This window comes from Hyla sarda, chromosome 3 (genome assembly GCF_029499605.1).
Source record: "Hyla sarda isolate aHylSar1 chromosome 3, aHylSar1.hap1, whole genome shotgun sequence".
Lineage (NCBI taxonomy): Eukaryota > Metazoa > Chordata > Amphibia > Anura > Hylidae > Hyla > Hyla sarda.
This window is the reverse complement of record NC_079191.1, coordinates 425,540,872-425,563,926: the sequence shown is the minus strand read 5'-3', so window position 1 is coordinate 425,563,926 and position 23,055 is coordinate 425,540,872. Positions and strand designations below refer to the sequence as shown.

The following is a 23,055-nucleotide window of genomic DNA, read 5'->3' as shown; positions in this document are numbered from 1 at the left end:
CCGGTTTTATGATTACCTGTTGCCGGGGCGCTGATTCTGGCTCCGGTCCGCGGTTCTTCTGGCTCCGGTGTGGCGTCTATGCGTCGTTGCTATGCGGTGCGAGGTGCAATGAGCGTCACTCATCATTGTGCAACGCATAGCAACGACGCATAGACGACCCACCGGAGCCAGAAGCAGCACGGACCTGAGCCAGAAGCAGCGCGTACCCGACCCCGGCAAAGGAAATCATAAAACCGGGGATGGGGGAGGCAATGGGGCAGCGGCACCGATAACCAGGGGTAGAGAAGTGGCGGCAGCAGGGCTCTAGACCCCAGGAAAGGCAGGGGGAGAGAAGCGGGCAGCGACGGCCTCTCTCCCCCTGCCTTTCCTGGGGGCTTCTGCGGGGTCAGAAACAGTGTATCGGGGTATACACATGCACACACACGCACCCTCATTTTACCAAGGATATTTGGGTGAAAAACTTTTTTTTACCCAAATATCCTTGGTAAAATGAGGGTGCGTGTTATAGGCCGGTGCATGGTATACCCCAATGAACACGGTTAATCTAGATAATAAAATAAATAAAAAAAAATGGATCAAAATCTGGGTTCCATGGTTGTTTTCGGATGTCTCTACTAATCCTCCGGTTTGGGAATCCTCTCAGTAGTAGACTGATTGAACAGGAATCTAGGAGCTCCTAGGGTATGTTTGGATGTGTGTGTGTGTGTGAATGATATTGTCTATGTGTGGTCTTCATGTATAGTTGTTTTGGGTGGGCCTCCCCTCGCTTGATGGATCACCTTGTTCCAGTTCTTGTATAACTGTTCCTTGGGCATGAGAATGTTGGGAGCGGTGGGGGAGAGTCTGCTGGTTTTTATTTGTCTGGTGTTTAAAGGGGTTATCCAGGCAAAACCTTTTTTTTTTATATATCAACTGGCTCCGGAAAGTTAAACAGATTTGTAAATTATGCAAAAGGAGAGGAGCCAATGTCCGGCACTGCTAGGGTACTATATTTGGATGCAGGATACAATGGGCAACTTGTGTGAGAACTGAATACAGGTGCAGGGTTGTGCTCTGGTTTAAAGTATGCAGCAAATAATCCAAACTTCTCAATCCAAGGATAATTAAGAAAAACCGGCACTCACCCTTCTTCTCTTTAATTTTCTTTCTTTATTGCAATATACTCACAGGTAAAAACGTAGATGGGGGAGAGGGATCAGCGAGGGGGGGTACACAAACAGGCGACAGACTCTGTTTCACTCGGCTGGCGAGCTTCTTCTGGCCATGCAAGTCTGGAGACTGAACTGATTCTTATACAGGTGAGAGGTGGACCAGAACTGATCCAACCCGCCCACCTGCTCTGATGTGATAGGTGTGAACTCACTGGTTCACACCATCAGAAGAACCCAGTACAAACATATAAATACAACATGATAAATAGGTATTTAAAAACAAGGAGCATAATCCACTTTCTCGTTCAGACCTAACGGGCCCGCTGCGGCAGCACGTATGATCCAATGTGTTTCTCGTTGTAATAAAAATGTATCTAAATTTCTACCAGATTTTGGTCTAATTCTCTCTATACCAGAAAAAGTTAAGTGATCAGTCCGCCCCCCGTGGAATTCAACTACATGGGAAATCAGGCGAGGCGCTCCTTTTAAAGTATGAAACGAATAAAAATGTTCTCTTATTCGCGCACTTATTTGTCTGATAGTTTTCCCTATGTAGAAGAACCCACAGGGGCAGAAGATCACGTATACTACATACTTAGTCCGGCACGTAATAATATCAGTGACGGTATGTGTAACTGCACCTAGACGCATTGTTTTGAGCTCAGCATTAAATTTGCAAAAATTACAGGACTTACAAGAATAATTCCCTTTCGGGGTACTACTTTCTAACCAAGTGGTTTTTCTAGGGTCTTCATCTTTCTTTTTTAGAGTGTCACCTAACGTTTTATTTCTCCTATAAGAAATAAGAGGTTTCCTCATCGCGACTTCTTTTAATTCGGAGTCGCTTTCTAATAAAAACCAGTTTTTCCTAATAGCTCTCTCTATCATTGGATTATTCGGAGAAATTTGAAAGGTGAAAGTAAAACGTTTGGTCTCTCCTGAAATACCTTTTTTCTTTTCGTTTTTCAATAAAGTATGTCTTACAACGCTACTCGCTTTTTCTCTTCCTTCTTTAATTAGTTGCAACGGATACTTTCTATCCATCAACCGCTTTTGAAGTTCATCAGCCTGACTTTCAAAAGTCGTACTTGATACATTGTTTCTTCTAAGACGTATAAACTGGCCATAAGGGACACCCCTCTTCACTGACTGGGGGTGGGAGCTCCCATAGTGAAGAAGGGTGTTCCTAGCCATCTCTTTTCTGTATCCCTCACTAACAACTCTACTCTGTTCTACTATAAGTCTCACATCTAGAAACTCTATTGAGGATCCTCCGAATTGGGAAGTGAAAGATAAGTTCATATTATTTACATCGGTCAGGTAGGTGACTAGGTCGCTAAACTGATTTTCTGTGCCCATGCTATTAGAACGTCGTCAACATATCTTGCATAAAACTTTAACTGACCAATAAAGGGGTTGGCTGATGAATAAATGTATTGGCTCTCAAATTCTGCTAAGAACAAATTAGCATAGGCACAGGACACCGGGGTCCCCATAGGGGTCCCGGTGTCCTGCCTATACCACTGTTCTCCAAACTTAAATGTGCTGTTCGTCAACACGAAGCTGAGTGCCTCGGTGACGAAGTCAATGAATTGAGTCTTTTTATTCGAGCGGATTAAACTCGCTCGAATAGCCTGTACACCCGTATCATGTGGGATATGGGTGTACAGGCTAACAACATCAATAGAACATAATTTCCAATCTTCTTCCCAGTTGAGTTCTTTCATCATTTGAAGTAGGTGCAGTGTATCTTTAATGTACGCTGGTATAGCAGGTAACATAGGTGACAAAAACCATTCTAAATAATGTGACAGGTGCTCAGTGACAGATCCCACCCCCGAGACGATCGGTCGTCCGGGGGGTGGGATCTGTCCCTTGTGCACCTTGGGTAAATAATACCATGTAGCTGCACGGGGGGCATCTGGGATGAGTCGTTCGGCATTCTTTTTATATATTACTCCTTTACTGACAGAAGTGTGAAGAAAAGTAGTTAATCCAGATAGGATCTTTTTAGTAGGGTCTGTTGTAAGGGGGGAATAAGTGGTTCTGTCTCCTAACTGCCTTTCGGCTTCTGACAAGTACATTTCTTTGTACATATATACCACACTCCCTCCTTTGTCAGCCCTAACTATCATTATATCTTCTCTCTTCTTCAGATTGCTAAGAGCCTCTGACTCACTTTTAGACAAATTAGAAGGTGTTTGATGATACAATATAGATTTAACATCATTAAGAACTGCATTCTGGAATGAGTCTAGACTACTCCCTGGGAAGATAGGAGGATTGAATCTCGATTTCTTTCCTTTGGAGAACCGTACTTCTTTCGAGGACAATTGGTCAGAGGGGTCACCAAAATCGTTGGCTAGCATTTCTATGCACTCCGATTCCAATAGCGTACACTCTTTATGAAAGAAACCGAGACTAGAAGCCTCAACAGGGGTATCAGCCTCACATAGATTCTGCTCATACACATTTTTATTAATGAAAAACTAAAATAAATTTATGTCCCTTAATGATCGAGCCAGATCAATTTCGAACGTGACTGGGTTGAACTGTTCTATAAGGCCGAAACTTAATCCTTTAGAAAGAAGGCTGTCTTCTGTAGTGAGATTAACTACATTGGAAGTGGCACAGGGTATATCGACTGATGGTTCTATTCTGTTAAAGTCTTTCTTTTCTTTGGGTCTTTGAGATCTTTTCTTTCGGCTTCTCCGAGTTGGTTTCTTTCTAAAGGGATAGTTGTAAATGACTTCTATTAAAAAAATCTTAATCCTTCCAATAGTTATTAGCTTCTGAAGTTGAGTTGCTATTTTCTGTCTAACTGCTTTCTGATGACTCACGTCCCGGGAGCTGTGCAGTTCCTATGGGGATATTTTCTCATCATGCACAGCTCCCATGACGTCACATCATCATTGAGCAGTTAGACAGAAAACTTCAGAAGCTAATAACTATTGGAAGGATTAAGATTTTTTAATAGAAGTAATTTACAAATCTGTTTAACTTTCCGGAGCCAGTTGATACCCCTTTAAGTTGATTGAAGAACCAATGAAAAGATGTTTAAAAAAATTGATAAAAAAATTCAAATCAAGAAATTAAAAAGTATATGAATTGTAAAAAGTATATGAATTAATTTGTCAACTAAGTAAATATCTCTATTGTGTAGTCAAGTCATATGTGATAAAAATTAAACAAGTGTATTCAGGTATATTGAATTCATACATTTTTATTATTGTATCAAACTCACAATGAGTATTTTAATATTAACACATTAATAGCTATGAACGCTAGCTCAGTTCTCCATTCCTAGCCCCAAATCACCAAAAGCTTCAGAATATGTAACAAAAAAAAAAATATATAAGCAAAAATCTTTTTAGTATTTTAAGTATATCAAAATGATCACTTTCCTTCCTTTTACATACTTTAGAGAAGACTAGACCATAATATCTATATCATATATGTATTTTTATGAGCTTATCATAGCTCTTCTCAGGCCCAATATATGGCAGGAGTTACAGTAAAATCTACATTAAAGGGGTATTCCAGGCCAAAACTTTTTTTTATATATCAACTGGCTCCGGATAGTTAAACAGATTTGTAAATTACTTCTATTAAAAAATCTTAATCCTTCCAATAGTTATTAGCTTCTGAAGTTGAGTTGTTATTTTCTGTCTAACTGCTCTCTGATGACTCACGTCCCGGGAGCTGTGCAATTCTTATGGGGATATTCTCCCATCATGCACAGCTCCCGGGACGAGACATCATCGTTGAGCAGTTAGACAGAAAACTTCAGTAGCTAATAACTATTGGAAGGATTAAGATTTTTTAATAGAAGTAATTTACAAATCTGTTTAACTTTCCGGAGCCAGTTGATATATATATATATATATATGTATATATATATATATATATATATATATATATATATATATAAAGAGAGGTTTTGCCTGGAATACCCTTTTAAGGCCCCATAACTCTCTCTTTTTTAATAAATTTGACCTATTCTCCCCACGTTTTGAAGGATGTGATCCAACAGCATAAAACGTAGGTCATCCTCTGTATGTCCCACCTAAACAATGTTTAGACAAAGGTAAGTACGTACGATTTTTACTGTTGTGCTGCTTCTACCGTGGTTTGACACATAGACATGAGAGAGATAAATAAATAAATAGATATGAGATAGATACTATACCTGCCAAAGCACCATCTCACTAATGATAGAGAACAAGAATATATTAGGGGCTGCGTCATCTGGTGTAACTTGTGCTTTTTTATTATTATTATTAATAATAAATCATATTTTAATTATTTGTCTTTAACAGATGATATTCTACCGATTTTTGCTTATGGGCACAACGTTGGAAAATCGGTCACCGGTGGTTATGTATATCGAGGTTGTGATTCTCCGAATTTAAATGGACTGTACATCTTTGGGGATTTCATGAATGGGTGAGTTTAAATATAGATATGAGATAGATAGATAGATAGATAGATATGAGATAGATAGATAGATAGATAGATATGAGATAGATAGATATGAGATAGATAGATATGAGATAGATAGATATGAAATAGATATATATGAGATAGATAGATATGAGATAGATAGATAGATAGATTGATATGAGAGATAGATATGAGATAGATAGATAGATATGAGATAGATATGAGATAGATAGATAGATATGAGATAGATAGATAGATATGAGATAGATAGATAGATAGATATGAGATAGATAGATAGATATGAGATAGATAGATAGATATGAGATAGATAGATATGAGATAGATAGACATGAGATAGATAGATATGAGATAGATAGATATGAGATAGATAGATATGAGATAGATAGATATGAGATAGATAGATAGATATGAGATAGATAGATAGATATGAGAGATAGATAGATAGATAGATATGAGATAGATAGATAGATAGATATGAGATAGATAGATATGAGATAGATAGATAGATAGATAGATAGATATGTGATAGATATGAGATAGATAGATAGATATGAGATAGATAGATAGATATGTGATAGATATGAAATAGATAGAAAGGATTAAGCAGCACTTCCATGGATTGGTAAAAATGGTGGTTTTATTCAGCACATGAGTTTACAGCAGTGACGTTTGTCTTACGCAACCATCTTTAAGCCATCGTTGCGTGAGGCAACTGAAATGTTGCTGCTGGATTTCATCAGCCTGCATACTGCATTCCTTCTTTGATGTGCTGCTCTCCTGGAGTTTCAGATAGATATGAGATAGATATGAGATAGATAGATAGATATGAGATAGATAGATATGAGATAGATATGAGATAGATAGATAGATATGAGATGGATAGATATGAGATAGATATGAGATAGATAGATAGATATGAGATGGATAGATATAGATATGAGATGGATAGATAGATAGATATGAGATGGATAGATAGATAGATATGAGATGGATAGATAGATAGATATGGGATAGATACAGTGATCCCTCAACATACAATGGTAATTCGTTCCAAACGACCCATCGTTTATCGAATCCATCGTATGTTGAGGGATCCGTGCAATGTAAAGTATAGGAAGCTGTACTCACCTGTCCCCGCCGCTCCGGACAAGGTCCTCACCTCTCCCGATGCTGTCCAAGGGGCTCCCGATGCTGTCCCGCTGCTCCTGTATCTTCTTCGTGATCCTCCGGCTTCTTCCACATCTTCTCCGGTGTCGGGGCCTCGCTTTCTGGTGACGTTATTACGCTGCTGCGCCGGCGCGGCGTGCGTAGTGACGTAATAATGATGCCGGAAAGCGAGGCCCGGACCCTGCAGAAGATGCAGAAGACGCTGGAGGATCGCAAAGTGGACCCGGAGCAGCGGGGATAGGTAAGTGAACCTGTCCGGGATGCTTAAATTGCTATCCGACAGCAGCTTAAGCATTTTGCGCTGTCGGATAGCAGTTAATGTGATGGCCCCGACATATAAAAGCATCGTATGTCGATTTTATCATATGTCGGGGCCATCGCAGGTCGGGGGGGTTACTGTAGATATGAAAGATAGATATGAGATAGATATGAGATAGATAGATAGATAGATATGAGATAGATAGATATGAGATAGATAGATATGAGATAGATAGATATGAGATAGATAGATAGATATGAGATAGATAGATATGAGATAGATAGATATGAGATAGATAGATAGATATGAGATAGATAGATATGAGATAGATAGATAGATATGAGATAGATAGATAGATATGAGATAGATAGATATGAGATAGATAGATAGATATGAGATAGATAGATATGAGATAGATAGATAAATACTGTAGATGATAGGTAGATATAAGATGAAAGGGGACCCATCTATCCCATGGTTCTAGGAGTTCATTGACCATTGGGGAAGGGGTTATATTCTTCTCAGTATTGTTACATGGAGTCTTGTATTCTTCCTGTAGACGTCTTATGGCTCTGCATGAGGATGAAACAACCAAACAATGGACCAGGCAGGATATCTGTATGGGAGACTTATCCTTCTGCGCATTTCCTAAGCTGATCAACAAATACAGCAAATTCATCATTTCCTTTGCAGAGGATGAAGCTGGTAATTCCATGTATGGCTGATTGTGTAGAAAATTGGGCAACAAGTAAAGTAGAGCCCCTTTATTTGCATTTTTAGACAGCACAGATACATATATATATATATATATATATATATATATATATATAGTTACTACACAAATGTTAGAGGAATACAGTCATACAGTGTCAAATAATGTGAGAATCATCCATGACCTCTTCTGAATCTCATATATGACTATCTGTTCTCTGTCTAAGCGGCTCCAGCAGATCCTCCGGTGGTGAACTGGCTAATCTTCATGTTTGTTTGGCTAATGCCAGATATTACTGCCATTCATTATCAAAATAGTACTCCAATACTGTTTTCAAATAATACTACCACGTATTACCCACAAAACATTGCCATATCTTTTCCACACATTACTGCCATTCAATGCCAAAATAGTAATGGGGTAGGAGCTAAAGTAAAGGGATCAATAGCAGAGTCCCTGGTGATATAGGGCAGTGAAGGAGTTAATAGTAGAGTCCCTGGTGGTATAGGGCAGTGAAGGAGTTAATAGTAGAGTCCCTGGTGGTCTAGGGCAATGAATGTGTTTATGTTGGAGTCCCTGGTGGTCTAGGACAGTAGTGAAGGTGTTAATAGTAGAGTCCCTGGTGGTATGGGGCAGTGCAGATGTTAATAGTAGAGTCCCTGGTGGTCTAGGGCAGTGAAGGTGTTAATAGTAGAGTCCCTGGTTGTATGGGGCAGTGAAGGTGTTAATAGTAGAGTCCCTGGTCATATGGGGCAGTGAAGGTGTTAATAGTAGAGTCCCTGGTGGTATGGGGGCAGTGAAGGTGTTAATAGTAGATTCCCTGGTGATATGGGGCAGTGAAGGTGTTAATAGTAGAGTCCCTGGTGGTCTAGGGCAGTGAAGGTGTTAATAGTAGAGTCCCTGGTGGTATGGGGCAGTGAAGGTGTTAATAGTAGAGTCCCTGGTGGTATGGGGCAGTGAAGGTGTTAATAGTAGAGTCCCTGGTCATATGGGGCAGTGAAGGTGTTAATAGTAGAGTCCCTGGTGGTATGGGGCAGTGAAGGTGTTAATAGTAGAGTCCCTGGTGGTATGGGGCAGTGAAGGTGTTAATAGTAGAGTCCCTGGTGGTATGGGGCAGTGAAGGTGTTAATAGTAGAGTCCCTGGTGGTATGGGGGCAGTGAAGGTGTTAATAGTATTGTCCCTGGTGGTATTGGGGCAGTGAAGGTGTTAATAGTAGAGTCCCTGGTGGTATGGGGCAGTGAAGGTGTTAATAGTAGAGTCCCTGGTGGTATGGGGGCAGTGAAGGTGTTAATAGTAGAGTCCCTGGTGGTATGGGGGCAGTGAAGGTGTTAATAGTAGAGTCCCTGGTGGTATGGGGCAGTGAAGGTGTTAATAGTAGATTCCCTGGTGATATGGGGCAGTGAAGATGTTAATAGTAGAGTCCCTGGTGGTCTAGGGCAGTGAAGGTGTTAATAGTAGAGTCCCTGGTGGTATGGGGCAGTGAAGGTGTTAATAGTAGAGTCCCTGGTCATATGGGGCAGTGAAGGTGTTAATAGTAGAGTCCCTGGTGGTATGGGGGCAGTGAAGGTGTTAATAGTAGAGTCCCTGGTGGTATGGGGGCAGTGAAGGTGTTAATAGTAGAGTCCCTGGTCATAAGGGGCAGTGAAGGTGTTAATAGTAGAGTCCCTGATGGTATGGGGCAGTGAAGGTGTTAATAGTAGAGTCCCTGGTGGTATGGGGCAGTGAAGGTGTTAATAGTAGAGTCTCTGGTGGTATGGGGCAGTGAATGTGTTAATAGTAGAGTCCCTGGTGGTATGGGGCAGTGAAGGTGTTAATAGTAGAGTCCCTGGTGGTATGGGGCAGTGAAGGTGTTGATAGTAGAGTCCCTGGTGGTATGGGGGAAGTGAAGGTGTTAATAGTATTGTCCCTGGTGGTATGGGGGCAGTGAAGGTGTTAATAGTAGAGTCCCTGGTGGTATGGGGGCAGTGAAGGTGTTAATAGTAGAGTCCCTGGTGGTATGGGGGCAGTGAAGGTGTTAATAGTAGAGTCCCTGGTCATAAGGGGCAGTGAAGGTGTTAATAGTAGAGTCCCTGGTGGTATGGGGCAGTGAAGGTGTTAATAGTAGAGTCTCTGGTGGTATGGGGCAGTGAAGGTGTTAATAGTAGAGTCCTTGGTGGTATGGGGCAGTGAAGGTGTTAATAGTAGAGTCCCTGGTGGTATGGGGCAGTGAAGGTGTTAATAGTAGAGTCCCTGGGGGTATGGGGCAGTTAAGGTGTTAATAGTATTGTCCCTGGTGGTATGGGGGCAGTGAAGGTGTTAATAGTAGAGTCCCTGGTGGTATGGGGCAGTGAAGGTGTTAATAGTAGAGTCCCTGGTGGTATGGGGCAGTGAAGGTGTTAATAGTAGAGTCCCTGGTGATATGGGGCAGTGAAGGTGTTAATAGTAGAGTCCCTGGTGGTATGGGGCAGTGAAGGTGTTAATAGTAGAGTCCCTGGTGGTATGGGGCAGTGAAGGTGTTAATAGTAGAGTCCCTGGTGGTATGGGGCAGTGAAGGTGTTAATAGTAGAGTCCCTGGTGGTATGGGGGCAGTGAAGGTGTTAATAGTAGAGTCCCTGGTGGTATGGGGCAGTGAAGGTGTTAATAGTAGAGTCCCTGGTGGTATGGGGCAGTGAAGGTGTTAATAGTAGAGTCCCTGGTCATATGGGGCAGTGAAGGTGTTAATAGTAGAGTCCCTGGTGGTATGGGGCAGTGAAGGTGTTAATAGTAGAGTCCCTGGTGGTATGGGGGCAGTGAAGGTGTTAATAGTAGAGTCCCTGGTGGTATGGGGGCAGTGAAGGTGTTAATAGTATTGTCCCTGGTGGTATGGGGGCAGTGAAGGTGTTAATAGTATTGTCCCTGGTGGTATGGGGGCAGTGAAGGTGTTAATAGTATTGTCCCTGGTGGTATGGGGGCAGTGAAGGTGTTAGGCTGCTCCTGGGTATCTAGTCTATGTGGTATTTAAGGCCTGTGGGCAGATGCCCAGTTTGCCACCTCATGCAGCCAGTGTTCATTACATGGCTGCAGATATATGGGGGCCCAGGCCCAAAAAAACCAAAACATTTTACCTTCTATTATTCAAATATAGCTACAAAATACTAATTTGAGATGCAGGTTGTTTGCAGATGGAAAGTGTTTTTCCAGGTATAAACAGGGATGGTCCTTAGGATACAAGGAGTGGGGCCCCTTCCAATCGGCACAATGAAGGGCCCCTCATTGCCCACAAACAGTGGCCTGTCCATAAAGGTTGTAATGTGTCCTGTACCCCCCTCAAGTTGATTTGGTCGAGCTGCGCCAGGACCCCTTCATTATGGAGGTCGGTCCGGTGGGATCAGACACTGATTTATGGTAAGGATAGGCAGTCAGCGTTTAAAGGGGTACTCCGGTGCTCCAGCATACTGAATATTTTGTTCAAAACGTTCGAAGCTGGAGGCTGTAATCCTGATGTCACGGCCACGCCCCCTCGTGACATCACGCCACGCCCCTCTATTCATGTCTATGGGAGGGGGCGTGTCGGCAGACACGCCCCCTCCCATAGACATGAATGGTGGGGGCGTGGTGTGACATCACTAGGAGGCGTGGGACCCCCTCGATCAGACATCTTATCCCCTATCCTTTGGCTAGGGGATAAGATGTCTAGCAGAGGAGTACCCCTTTAAAGGGGTACTCCGGTGGAAACCTTTTTTTTTTTTTTAAATCAACTGGTGCCAGAAAGTTAAACAGATTTGTAAATGACTTCTATTAAATTTTTTTTTAATCCTTCCTGTACTTATTAGCTGCTGAATACTACAGCGGAAATTATTTTCTTTTTGAAACGCAGAGCTCTCTGCTGACATCACCAACACAGCGCTCTCTGCTGACATCTCTGTCCGTTTTAGGAACTGCCCAGAACCGCATATGTTTGCTATGGGGATTTCCTTTTACGCTGTCAGTTCCTAAAATGGACAGAGATGTCAGCAGAGAGCACTGTGCTCGTGATGTCAGCAGAGAGCTCTGTGTTTCAAAAAGAAAATAATTTCGGCTGTAGTATTCAGCAGCTAATAAGTACAGGAAGGATTAAGATTTTTTAATAGAAATAATTTACAAATCTGTTTAACTTTCTGGCACCAGTTGATTTAAAAAAAAAAAAAAGTTTTTCACCGGAGTACCCCTTTAAATCCTGGAGAATCCATTCAAATTGTAACCTAAAACCTTCCAATGTAAAATAAAATAATTTCGGCTGTAGTATTCAGCAGCTAATAAGTACAGGAAGGATTAAGATTTTTTAATAGAAATAATTTACAAATCTGTTTAACTTTCTGGCACCAGTTGATTTAAAAAAAAAAAAAAAAAAAAAAAAAAAGTTTTTCACCGGAGTACCCCTTTAAATCCTGGAGAATCCATTCAAATTGTAACCTAAAACCTTCCAATGTAAAAATACATATAGAATTATTACATTTTCTCTACTTTTAATAGGAGAACTGTATTTTCTCTCTACATCGGACCCGACATCTTTATCTCCGTACGGAACATTATATCGACTCGTGGACCCGTCTAGGTTTGTACAGATTTGTGTGTGCGCCAGCATTTATTTTTGTATTATATTTTTTTCTCTTCCATTTTATTTATTTATTTATTTTTTAATTCTAAACTTTCCTCCACTCTTTGCTGCCATTAATCTGCAACAATGGGATTTATTTGCAGATTTCTTCTTTCACATTGTGGGGGGGGGGGGGAAATCTGCAGCAGAAAGTGTCTTGCTGTGGATTTAAAGGGGTAATCCGGTGGACATTTTCTTTTTGAATTTCCGCATGGAAAATCTGCAGCAAATTAGTGTAGTGTGCATTTTCTATGGGACAGCACTTACGGGAAAATCTGTAGAAAAATTGAAACAGAAAATCTGCAGCAGATTACAGTACTAGAGATGAGCGAATTTACAGTAAATTCGATTCGTCACGAACTTCTCGGCTCGGCAGTTGATGACTTTTTCTGCATAAATTAGTTCAGCTTTCAGGTGCTCCGGATGGCTGGAAAAGGTGGATACAGTCCTAGGACAGAGTCTCCTAGGACTGTATCCACCTTTTCCAGCCCACCGGAGCACCGGAAAGCTGAACTAATTTATGCAGGATAAGTCATCAACTGCCGAGCCGAGAAGTTCGTGACGAATCAAATTTACTGTAAGTTCGCTCATCTCTATACAGTACTATACATGCGGGTGGCGATTATACAAATCTCATCTATACCAAGTGGAGAATTTCCACACAGAAGTTAAAGGGGTACTCCGGTGGAAATTATTATATATTTTTTTAAATCAACTGGTGCCAGAAAGTTAAACAGATTTGTAAATTACTTCTATTAAAAATCTTAATCCTTCCAGTACTTATTAGCTGCTGAATACTACATGGGATATTCTTTTCTTTTTGGAACACAGAGCTCTCTGCTGACATCATGACCACAGTGCTCTCTGCTGACCTCTGCTGTCCATTTTAGGAACTGTCCAGAGCAGCATATGTTTGCTATGGGGATTTTCTCCTACTCTGGACAATTCTTAAAATGGACAGAGATGTCAGCAGAGAGCACTGTGGTCATGATGTCAGCAGAGAGCTCTGTGTTCCAAAAAGAAAATAATTTCCCATGTAGTATTCAGCAGCTAATAAGTACTGGAAGGATTAAGATCATGACCACATCATGACCACAGTGCTCTCTGCTGACCTCTGCTGTCCATTTTAGGAACTGTCCAGAGCAGCATATGTTTGCTATGGGGATTTTCTCCTACTCTGGACAATTCTTAAAATGGACAGAGATGTCAGCAGAGAGCACTGTGGTCATGATGTCAGCAGAGAGCTCTGTGTTCCAAAAAGAAAAGAATTTCCTCTGTAGTATTCAGCAGCTAATCAGTACTGGAAGGATTAAGATTTTTAATAGAAGTAATTTACAAATCTGCTCCCCCAGTATATATGCACAACTGCATTTGGGGTTGAGCACCTCCTGCCATTTGAGACCACGTTTTTTGTTGTTGTTTGTAAATTTATACGTGGAGGTGTGTAAACTCCATATGTTAATGCGCCTTGAGCATTTTCCAGGCAGCATTAGGGTAGCACCTGTGAGGCCATGCACCTATATCAGCCAACTTGGGTGGGGCTTGTAGCCTGTCTCTCCCTCCTCCCATTGTATGTGTGCTCAGTCACGCTGGAGGGAACTGGGAGCAGGCTACATGTCGACCTAGTGCTGCTGTAATTGCCCACTGGCCCCTGGTTTTTGCTTATTACGCACAGGTAGGTTAGCGTTAGGTCCCGCGCCATTTGAGAAACCTTGGCGTTGGTGTGCGGGCTCTGGTGTGTCCTTAATATAAGGATACACTGGCGAATGTCTCAATTTTAACATCAGTGTTGAGGGATTAGCCAATGTCATTGTATACATCTACCACAGTAGTGCACCCACATTTCTGTATTGTAATTTACAAATCTGTTTAACTTTCTGGCACCAGTTGATTTAAAAATAAAAAGTTTTCCATCGGAGTACCCCTTTAACCCGCAGGATATTTAAAGAAATCGTTCTTTCCAGTTTGACCACAGTGCTCTCTGCTGACACCTCTGTCAATGTCAGGAACTGTCCAGAGCAGGATATGTTTGCTATGGGGATTTGTTCCTGCTCTGGACTGTTCCTGACACGGACAGAGGTGGCAGCAGTCCAGCCAGGGCCCAAGGAGGTGACCAATGACTACAAAGACCTTAAGGGCTTGCTGGGACTTGTAGTAGAGGTGGACAATTTAGTGCAGGCCACGTTGACTAGACAGATGACTTTGACTTGACTGACTTGTGACCGACAAGACTGTGACTGTGGCTTAGGCTAAATTCACACATCCGTTGGTTCTCGTCCCGATATTCACCCGTAAAATAACGGAACATGAAAAAAACGGATTACCAACGGGTGCAAACGGGTCTAGTAACCTGTGTTTTTTTTTTTTTTTAGGGTTGAAAACTCCCATATTATATCCGATTGCACCCGTTTTTAAACCTGTTTTAATCCATTAATTCCTAGTTCAGGCCACCTCTTCTGAGCATGCTCAGAAGAAAATAGAGGTGAAAAATGGATTGAAATGAACGGGGACAAACGGGTACATTAAAGGGTAACCCCTTTGTAACCCGTTTCCCATAGACTTCAATGTTAAATTTAAAAGACCCGTTTTTCACCCATTATTTTTGACGGGCAAAAAAATTGTGCATGGAACGTCTTTTGGCCGTCAAAAATAATGGGTTAGAAACATAACGGGTGCAAACGGGTGATAAAGGACTGTAAAAAAATCGCATTGAGATCAATGGGATACGTTTACAGCCCTTTACAACCCGTTTGCAAAATTAGCAAACGGGTTGCATAACCGGCAATTTTTGACGGGAGCCGGCGGCCGTGTGAACGAGCCCTTACTTGCAGGTTTGTAGCTTGTGGCTGCAGACTGGACTTGAGGCTCCTAAGACTCTGGACACTTAGGCTCGACTTGACTGGACCTCAGCAAAGACTAAGAGAGCAGAGGCTCCACCCAGGGCTTATATGGGGGAGGCTCTGGTGGGTCCCATTGGTCACCCTTAAGTCACCTGGTCACTGATACCTCCTGGGTAACAATCACATGACAACTCACATGGTTAACACTCTACCACTCTTACATATATAACATAGGGATTATATACAATTACAATAAACAGATGCAGGGGTGGGGGCGGGGGACACTGCAGGAGGCTGCCTGACAGGACAGCAAGGGTATGGAGTAACACCTCCCATACTAGGCCACCACAAGGCCTCTGAAAAATGAAAAAAGCGATCTGATTGGTTGCTATGGGCAACTGCACCACTCTTCCCCTACACAGGTTATCATAAATCTCCCCCAGTTATTGTCGCACGGAATGCTGGGAAAGGTCAGAGACAACCGTAAAATAAAACTTCCGGGTGTGGGTCCCGTGCATTATAAAAATGGAACAAAGCGCCATATGGAAGTAATAGAAGCATATTTCACAGTATTCTAACTTGGCATCATGGGCTCAAAGGCTGAATATAAAAAAAAAAAAAACAGAAATACCCCTTTAACCCGATAACGACCACGGACGAGTATAGACGTCCAGGTTGGCGGCCGTTCCCGCACCTGGACGTCTATACTCGTCCATTCTTCTCGTGGGTGCTGCCCAGTGCACCCACGAGATCGTGGCAGGGACACGGCTGTATCACACAGCCGGGACCCTGCTGCACTGCCAGGACCGAAGTAAACTTCGGTCCCGGCAGTTTTAACCCTTACGGGCTGTAAGCGTTATGACAGAGGGAGGGAGCTCCCTCTGTCTCCTCTGCAGCACCCCGCATCGCGATCGCGGGGTGCTGTGTGTGGCCGCGGCTGGCCGGGACCTGCCGCACTGCCGGGAGTGAAGTTCACTTCACTCCCGACAGTTTAACTCTTACAGCCGCGGTCAGAAGTGACCGCACACTGTAAGGAGTTCTGACAGAGGGAGGGGGCTCCCTCTGTCTCCTCTGCAGCACCCCGGAGCATCGCAGGGTGCTGCTGCATACCTGGGCAGCCGGGAGTCCTACAAAGACCCCCAGGTCTGCCCTGGGTATTGCCTGTAGGACGTGCCAAAGGCCCGTCCTAATATGCTGCCTGCTAGTATTCCAAAGCATTGCAGTTATATGCTGCTTGCCAGTTTTCACTAAGTATTCCAAAGCATTAAAAAGTGTCAAAATAAATAAATTAATAAAATAAAAGTGTAAAAATAATTAAAAATGTAATAAAAGTGTAAAAAAAAAATAAAATACATTTATTAAATGAATCTAATAAAAAATAAAAAGCATAATGTGTAGGATCGCATTGGCGGACATCCCCAGCATGTAATATGCTGCGGATGTCCGCCATGTGATCCTACACATTATGCAGCAGTCACGGTAATGAGCTCCCTGCTGCGGCTGGGTAGCTTTGTGTGTCCACTCATAGCGGCGGATTTCCCGCCAGCAGTCATGAGCGGACACACTGAGCTACCCAGCCGCAGCAGTGATGGATATATTCGCCATGAGCGGGTGCTTATTCCCACAACATGGCGGATATATCCATCAGGAGCCTTAACTGTCACAGACAGACGCGTTATACTGCCAGCCGACCAAGAACCAATCAGAGTGGTCCCTGGTGCAGCCAATAACTTGTAGGGGTGCGGTATATAAATGGGGTCACTTGTGGGGGTGGGGGTACTGTTCTGCCCTGAAAGCCAAATGGCGCTCCTCTCCTTCTGAGTCCTATCACGCGGCCAAGGAACCATATATGGCCAAAGCGGGGGTATTTCCGAACATGGGACAAGCAGCTAAATAAAATAAAGGGTGCATTTCTTTCAATATCAGAAGTGATGTACAAAAAATATGCCCCCCAAATGATGCATTTGTGAAAAATTGCAAATTTTGAATTTTTAACACTGACTTTGTAATAATTCCTGCCAAAAAACTATGGTGTTAAAATACTCACTGTACCCCCTAGCGAATACCTTGAGGGGTCTAGTTTTTAAAATGGGGTCATTTGGGGGGGGGGGGGGGGGTGTTCCTATGTTCTACTACCTTTTAATTTCTGCAAACCTTGCATAGCACACAAAAAAAGATGTACTTTTCAAATTTTCAAAATTTCAAGTTAAATTGTTAGGCTTCTAACTAATTTAAAATGTTAATTAAAAACAAAAAAATAACGCCACAATAAAGTAGACATCTGAAAGTCTAAGTTTCATAAACTATTTGGTCAGTATGTATAAATATATGCAACTTGTTAGTGTTAAAATAGCAAAAAATCGTAATTTTTTGTAAAAATGTCATGATTTTTTACATTGTTAAAAAAAAACTACAAATGATATCGGCTTACTTTTACTATGTACATGAAGGACAACTTGTGACAAAAAAACAATGTCAGAATTATCGTGATTGGCAAAACGTTACCAGAGTTATTCTCTAATAAAGACAGACATCCCCGATTTGAAAAAACAGGCCCCGTCTTTCAGGGGCGTACAGGTTTATTTGTATTGGTCCTTAAGGGGTTAAGACAGTGTTTTCCAACCAGAGTGCCTCCAGCTGTTGCAAAACTACAACTTCCAGCATGCCCGGACAGCTGAGAGGCCACGTCACAGGAGGACGGTTGGGATATTCAGAGTGGTTCTGTTTATTGTACTTGTGTTTTTCATTTATTATGAAAACGCTTCTCAAAATCCTAAAGCTATTGCTTTATTTTTTTTTTCCTAGGAGAGCGCCACCTGGAAAATGTACATACAAACCTGTGCCAGTGCGGACAAGGGGCAAAGTCATTCCATTTGAACCACGTGAAAGTAAGCGACTCTTAAGGGAGATGGTTGTAGTCATTGGTGCTTCCGCCATTTTGTTTGATTTTGTGCAGAAATGTTGGCAACATTTTGGAACACATTGCCGCATTTCAAGCCATAACCCCCCCTGTTAAACATGGCTTAGTGTAACCCATTCCTTGCTTTGCTGCTGCTTTTTATTTCCTTTTTGCTTATAGCACTTTGCGAACCTACTTCATCAGTAATCCCTTCTCTCCACACATGCCATCTATGGTAGTACCTGAAAATAAACAAAAAAAAAAAGACCAACCTTGAGCGTTACCACAATAACAATCAGTAATTATGTGTCGGGAGGCACGGAGTGCCCTTAGGTAGTGGCCACTTACCCGAAGAGAATAGGACATTGGCATATCAACCCACACAGGGGTTTCTCAGGGAGTGGAGAGCCAGCTGCAGAGCCCAGGTCACAGGAAAAAGGAATGATCCTGATTAGAATCACTGTTTGGAGTAGAAAAAAAACGACCCTTATGACGGCGCTGCTGGTTCAAATAAGGAGTGGCTCCAAGCCAGGGGTATTGTAAAACACTGTAGTGGTTTATTGTAGTAAAAGAAAATAATAAAACATGCAGAGATGATGCTTTTCGGGGGAGCCACCCCCTTCATCAGATCAGTCTTTGGTAGTATACATCATTCTCCAGCAAAGTGACAGTCTGTTTAGTGCTAAGGATAATCCTTTCCTTGCTGTCCTGTTGTTACTTTCAGGTCTGCTCACATAACACCTTGTAAAACCACAGTGCATGAGTAACCCCTTCTTCCTCCATGTAGCATCTGTAGAAGTGTACTGTGTATATCATCCCACAGCACAGTGCTACTCTGTTCAATGCTTTCTGTAACCCTTTTATTGCTGTCCCGTTGGTATTTTCATGTCTGCTTACATAGCATCTTGTAAAAACACATGCATCAGTAACCCTATTCTCCCTTCATATGCCATCTATAGTAGTGCACTGTGTAAATCATTCCCCACTGTTCATTGCTTAGGGTTAACATTTTATTGCTGTCCTGCTGTTACTTTCATGTCTGTTCACATAGCACCTTGTAAAACCCAGTGCCTTAATAACCCTTTCTCTCTCTCTCTATAGCATCTATAGTAGTGTACTGTGTAAATTATCCTCCAGGACAGTGCCAGTCTGTTCAGTGCCCAGGGTAACCTTTTTCCATGTCCCTGCTGCTTCTTCCATGTCTGCTCACAGAGCACCTTGCAAATACGTGGCGCATTAGTAACTCCTGCCTCCATTTAGCATCTGTTGTAGTGTACTGTGTAAATGACAGTACAATGCCAGGCTGATCAATGCTTAGGATAACCCTTTCCTTGATGCCCTGCTGTTTTGTTTTATGTCTGCTCACATAGCACCTTGCAAAAACCCACTGCATCAGTAATCCCTTTTCCTTTCATATACCATCTAAAGTAATGTACTATGTAAATTATCAGCCCAGCAGAGTACAAGCATGTTCAGTGCACTTTCACCAGCACTATATCATGGAATAGTAAAGAGTAGTATATTGTGCAGTACTGTCATGAGAAATAGCTGTGCAGCATGAGAAATACTACAATATTATTACTTTGCAATCCGCCATTTTATATCGACCTTTTATTATTTCCCAGGAACTGTTCTTGAATTACTCAGCGAAGAACTTAAACCACTAGTCAAGAAACCTATAAAAGTAATGCCGAAAATACAGAAAATCATGACTAAAGCTCCTGTTAAGGTTACGACTACTATAAAAACCATTACAACTCCTCCTTTACCTACCAAGGTAACAAAGGGGCCTACAGAACTGACTGTCAATAAGATGGAACCGACTCAAGAAACAGAGATTTCATCTGTGATCACTTCACACCCTGTGTCCACCAATGACAAGACCATAAAGGCTTCCAATGTTGAATTATCTCCAGGTGAGGATAATGAAACTGCAAAGGATGTGATCAAGGAAACATCTCCAACTAGTCAACCAATGAGACCAACTGAGGACATGTTGACTCAAGCTCCATCTGTTGAGCACCAGCAGTCCACTAGCGACACTGTTAAACAGCCCAAAAAACCTTCCCCCACCAAGAGCTCCAAGAAAGTCAAGCCTACCAAAGTTCCAAAGCGTAAAATACACGATAAGAAATCTAAACAACCTAAGTCGAAGCCCAAAAAATCTAAACTTGACAAGATAAAGGATGAATTCTTCTCGAAGGACAAGTCCAAAAAACAACACAAAAAGAAAATGAAACCAACCACTAAACCTATCGTCCCGTCTTTAGAAGAAAGCAACTTGGCATTTTCCCCGAGAAAGAAAGCAAATAAAAGAAACACTAATAAAAAAATTGATGCAAGCGAGCCATCGCCGACTGGGTGGATGATGACGCCTCCTGAGGAACTGGTGACTGAACCTACGCACACTCAGGATACTTCAGAACATACTATGCTGTCTGGTTTCATAAAACCTTTACTGACCAAGATCCCCAAGAAGGTCAAGCCCACAAAAAAACCCAAAACAGATAAAATCTCAAAACCAGCTGCCTCTCCGAGAAACAAGCCTCAAGTTGTAGCAAATGTCAAAAACAAAAATGGGGAAAAGGACAAAATCAAAAGTCCAAACAAAATGGAAACAAGACCAACAACTGATCCCAGTAAAACACCCCCAACACAAAGCCACTCAGAAAATTAGGAAATAGACAAAACTAAACACGAACTTAAATACTGATGTACGCGGACGGACTTAGAGTATCGTGTCATCTTACAAATAACCCCTTCCATCGTGTAAAGACTTCCGGCCCTTTTACATGGGCCGATTGTCTGGCGAATGGGTGTTTCTAGTAATGATAAATGTGAATGGGCGCACACTGGTTTGTCAGCTGATGGCATCTGTGCGGCCAATAAAATCATTGTTATCAGGTGCACATCACCCAGGTAAACCGATGATGTGAGCCTTATGAAAGCTCTGGAATTCGCTGATCATCGAGATCAACATTGTTGTTTCTTTTTTTTTTTTTTTGCTGTAGCCCATCCCCTACATATTTTTGTAAGTAAGGGGCAGTATTATAGCACTTATATTTTAGTAAATAGGGGACAGTATTATAGTAGTTATATTCTTTTATATAGGAGCAGTATTATAGTAGTTATATTCTTGTATATAGGAGCAGTATTATAGCACTTATATTTTAGTAAATAGGGGACAGTATTATAGTAGTTATATTCTTGTATATAGGAGCAGTATTATAGTAGTTATATTCTTGTATATAGAAGCAGTATTATACTAGTTATATTCTTGTATATAGGAGCAGTATTATAGTAGTTATATTCTTGTATATAGGAGCAGTATTATACTAGTTATATTCTTGTATATAGGAGGCAGTATTGTAGTAGTTATATTCTTGTTTATATGAACAGTATTATAGTAGTTATATTCTTGTACATAGGAGGCAGTATTATAGTAGTTATAATCTTGTATTTAGAAGCAGTATTATAGAAGTTATATTCTTGTATATAGGAGGCAGTATTATAGTAGTTATATTCTTGTATATAGGAGCAGTATTATAGTAGTTATATTCTTGTATATAGGGAGCAGTATTATAGTAGTTATATTTTTGTACATAGAAGTAGTATTATGATATTTATACTTTTGTACAAAGGGGGCAGTATTATAGTAGTCATATTCTTGTACATAGCAGGCAGTATTATAGTAGATTTATTCTGGCATTTCAATAAGCCATAAATGTTCGATTGCTGGAGGTCCCACTGCCACAGATCAGCAGAATGAAACAACCACTGCCAGGGCTGCCATCAGAAATTTTGGGGCCCCTTACACGGTTTGAAGTCTGCCCCCACCCCTCCTCACTGTGGCACACTCTGGATTTTATCTTAGTATCGGGCTTAGAAACATAAAATAATATTGCCACTCCATATTATTTCTAGAGTGACTAAATAATACCATCATACTGTAAGGAAATAAAAGCCACTATACACAGACCAGTTTAACTAATAACACCACTACAATACAATACCAATACAAGGGACATATAATTCTGCCACACCATGACTACTACCATTACCTGCCTAACACTGCTATATAGTTATTGAATAAAAACCACTATACAAAAGATCAATAACCCCTATATAGGAGTAGATTTGAGATGTACACAGGTGTTGTAGACCATATAAGTCATTATAGTTACAGTCTTCTCTGATCAGAGTCATTCACTTTTCTCTTTCTTCTCCATCTGTCCTGGGTCATCATGGAGATTTCTCCTGATCACAACTCGTCTTCACCGTATCTGCAAGATAAACATTTTAGGCTTCCCGCTACAGCAAAGTCCTCAACTCTGTACAAACCCCCTGTATGTATTACACTGCCCCAGATAGTATTAGATCCCTCTGTGCAGCTGTATAGTATTAGGCCCCAACATTGTCTCTATAGATTAGCAGGCCCAAACATTGCCCCAATAGGTTATTTTGCCAGAAACATTACCCCCATAGTATATTTTGTCCCTCACATTACCCCCATAGTATATTATGCCCCTTACATTACCCCCATAGTATATTATGCCCCTTACATTACCCCCATAGTATATTATGCCCCTTACATTACCCCCATAGTATATTATGCCCCTCACATTACCCCCATAGTATATTATGCCCCTTACATTACCCCAATAGTATATTATGCCCCTTACATTGCCCTTTTATTGTATCTTATGCCCCTTAATTTACCCCCATTGTATATTATCCCTCTCATTTTGTCCTCATTGTATATTATGCTGCTCAGACTTCTTTCAGGGGACAGAGCTGCACCCCCATATAGAGGGATGCAGCCGAGGCCTGATGCCAGGGCGGACACAGGCAGCAGAGGGCCCATGTGCAAAGAATGTGCCTAAACAACCCCCCCCCCCACAAAAAAAAGTACTATGCCTAAAATTGCACTGCAACTCACATTAATCTGCATTAGGTAGACAGCAGTTC

The 23,055-nt window shown here is 41.6% G+C and overlaps 1 protein-coding gene across 1 annotated transcript in view; it reads left to right on the top strand.

Moving 5' to 3' along the window:
• The window catches only part of HHIPL2 (HHIP like 2), a 53,137-nt gene extending 30,493 nt beyond the window's left edge, over window positions 1–22,644 (top strand). Inside the window, exons 6-10 of the mRNA XM_056568390.1 lie at window positions 5,471–5,597; window positions 7,601–7,746; window positions 12,225–12,306; window positions 17,994–18,076; window positions 19,713–22,644. Of these exons, the coding sequence (XP_056424365.1) occupies window positions 5,471–5,597; window positions 7,601–7,746; window positions 12,225–12,306; window positions 17,994–18,076; window positions 19,713–20,764 (1,490 nt within the window). The 3' untranslated portion in view covers window positions 20,765–22,644. The remainder of the gene's footprint in view (window positions 1–5,470; window positions 5,598–7,600; window positions 7,747–12,224; window positions 12,307–17,993; window positions 18,077–19,712) is intronic.
• Window positions 22,645–23,055: the final 411 nt, after the last annotated feature.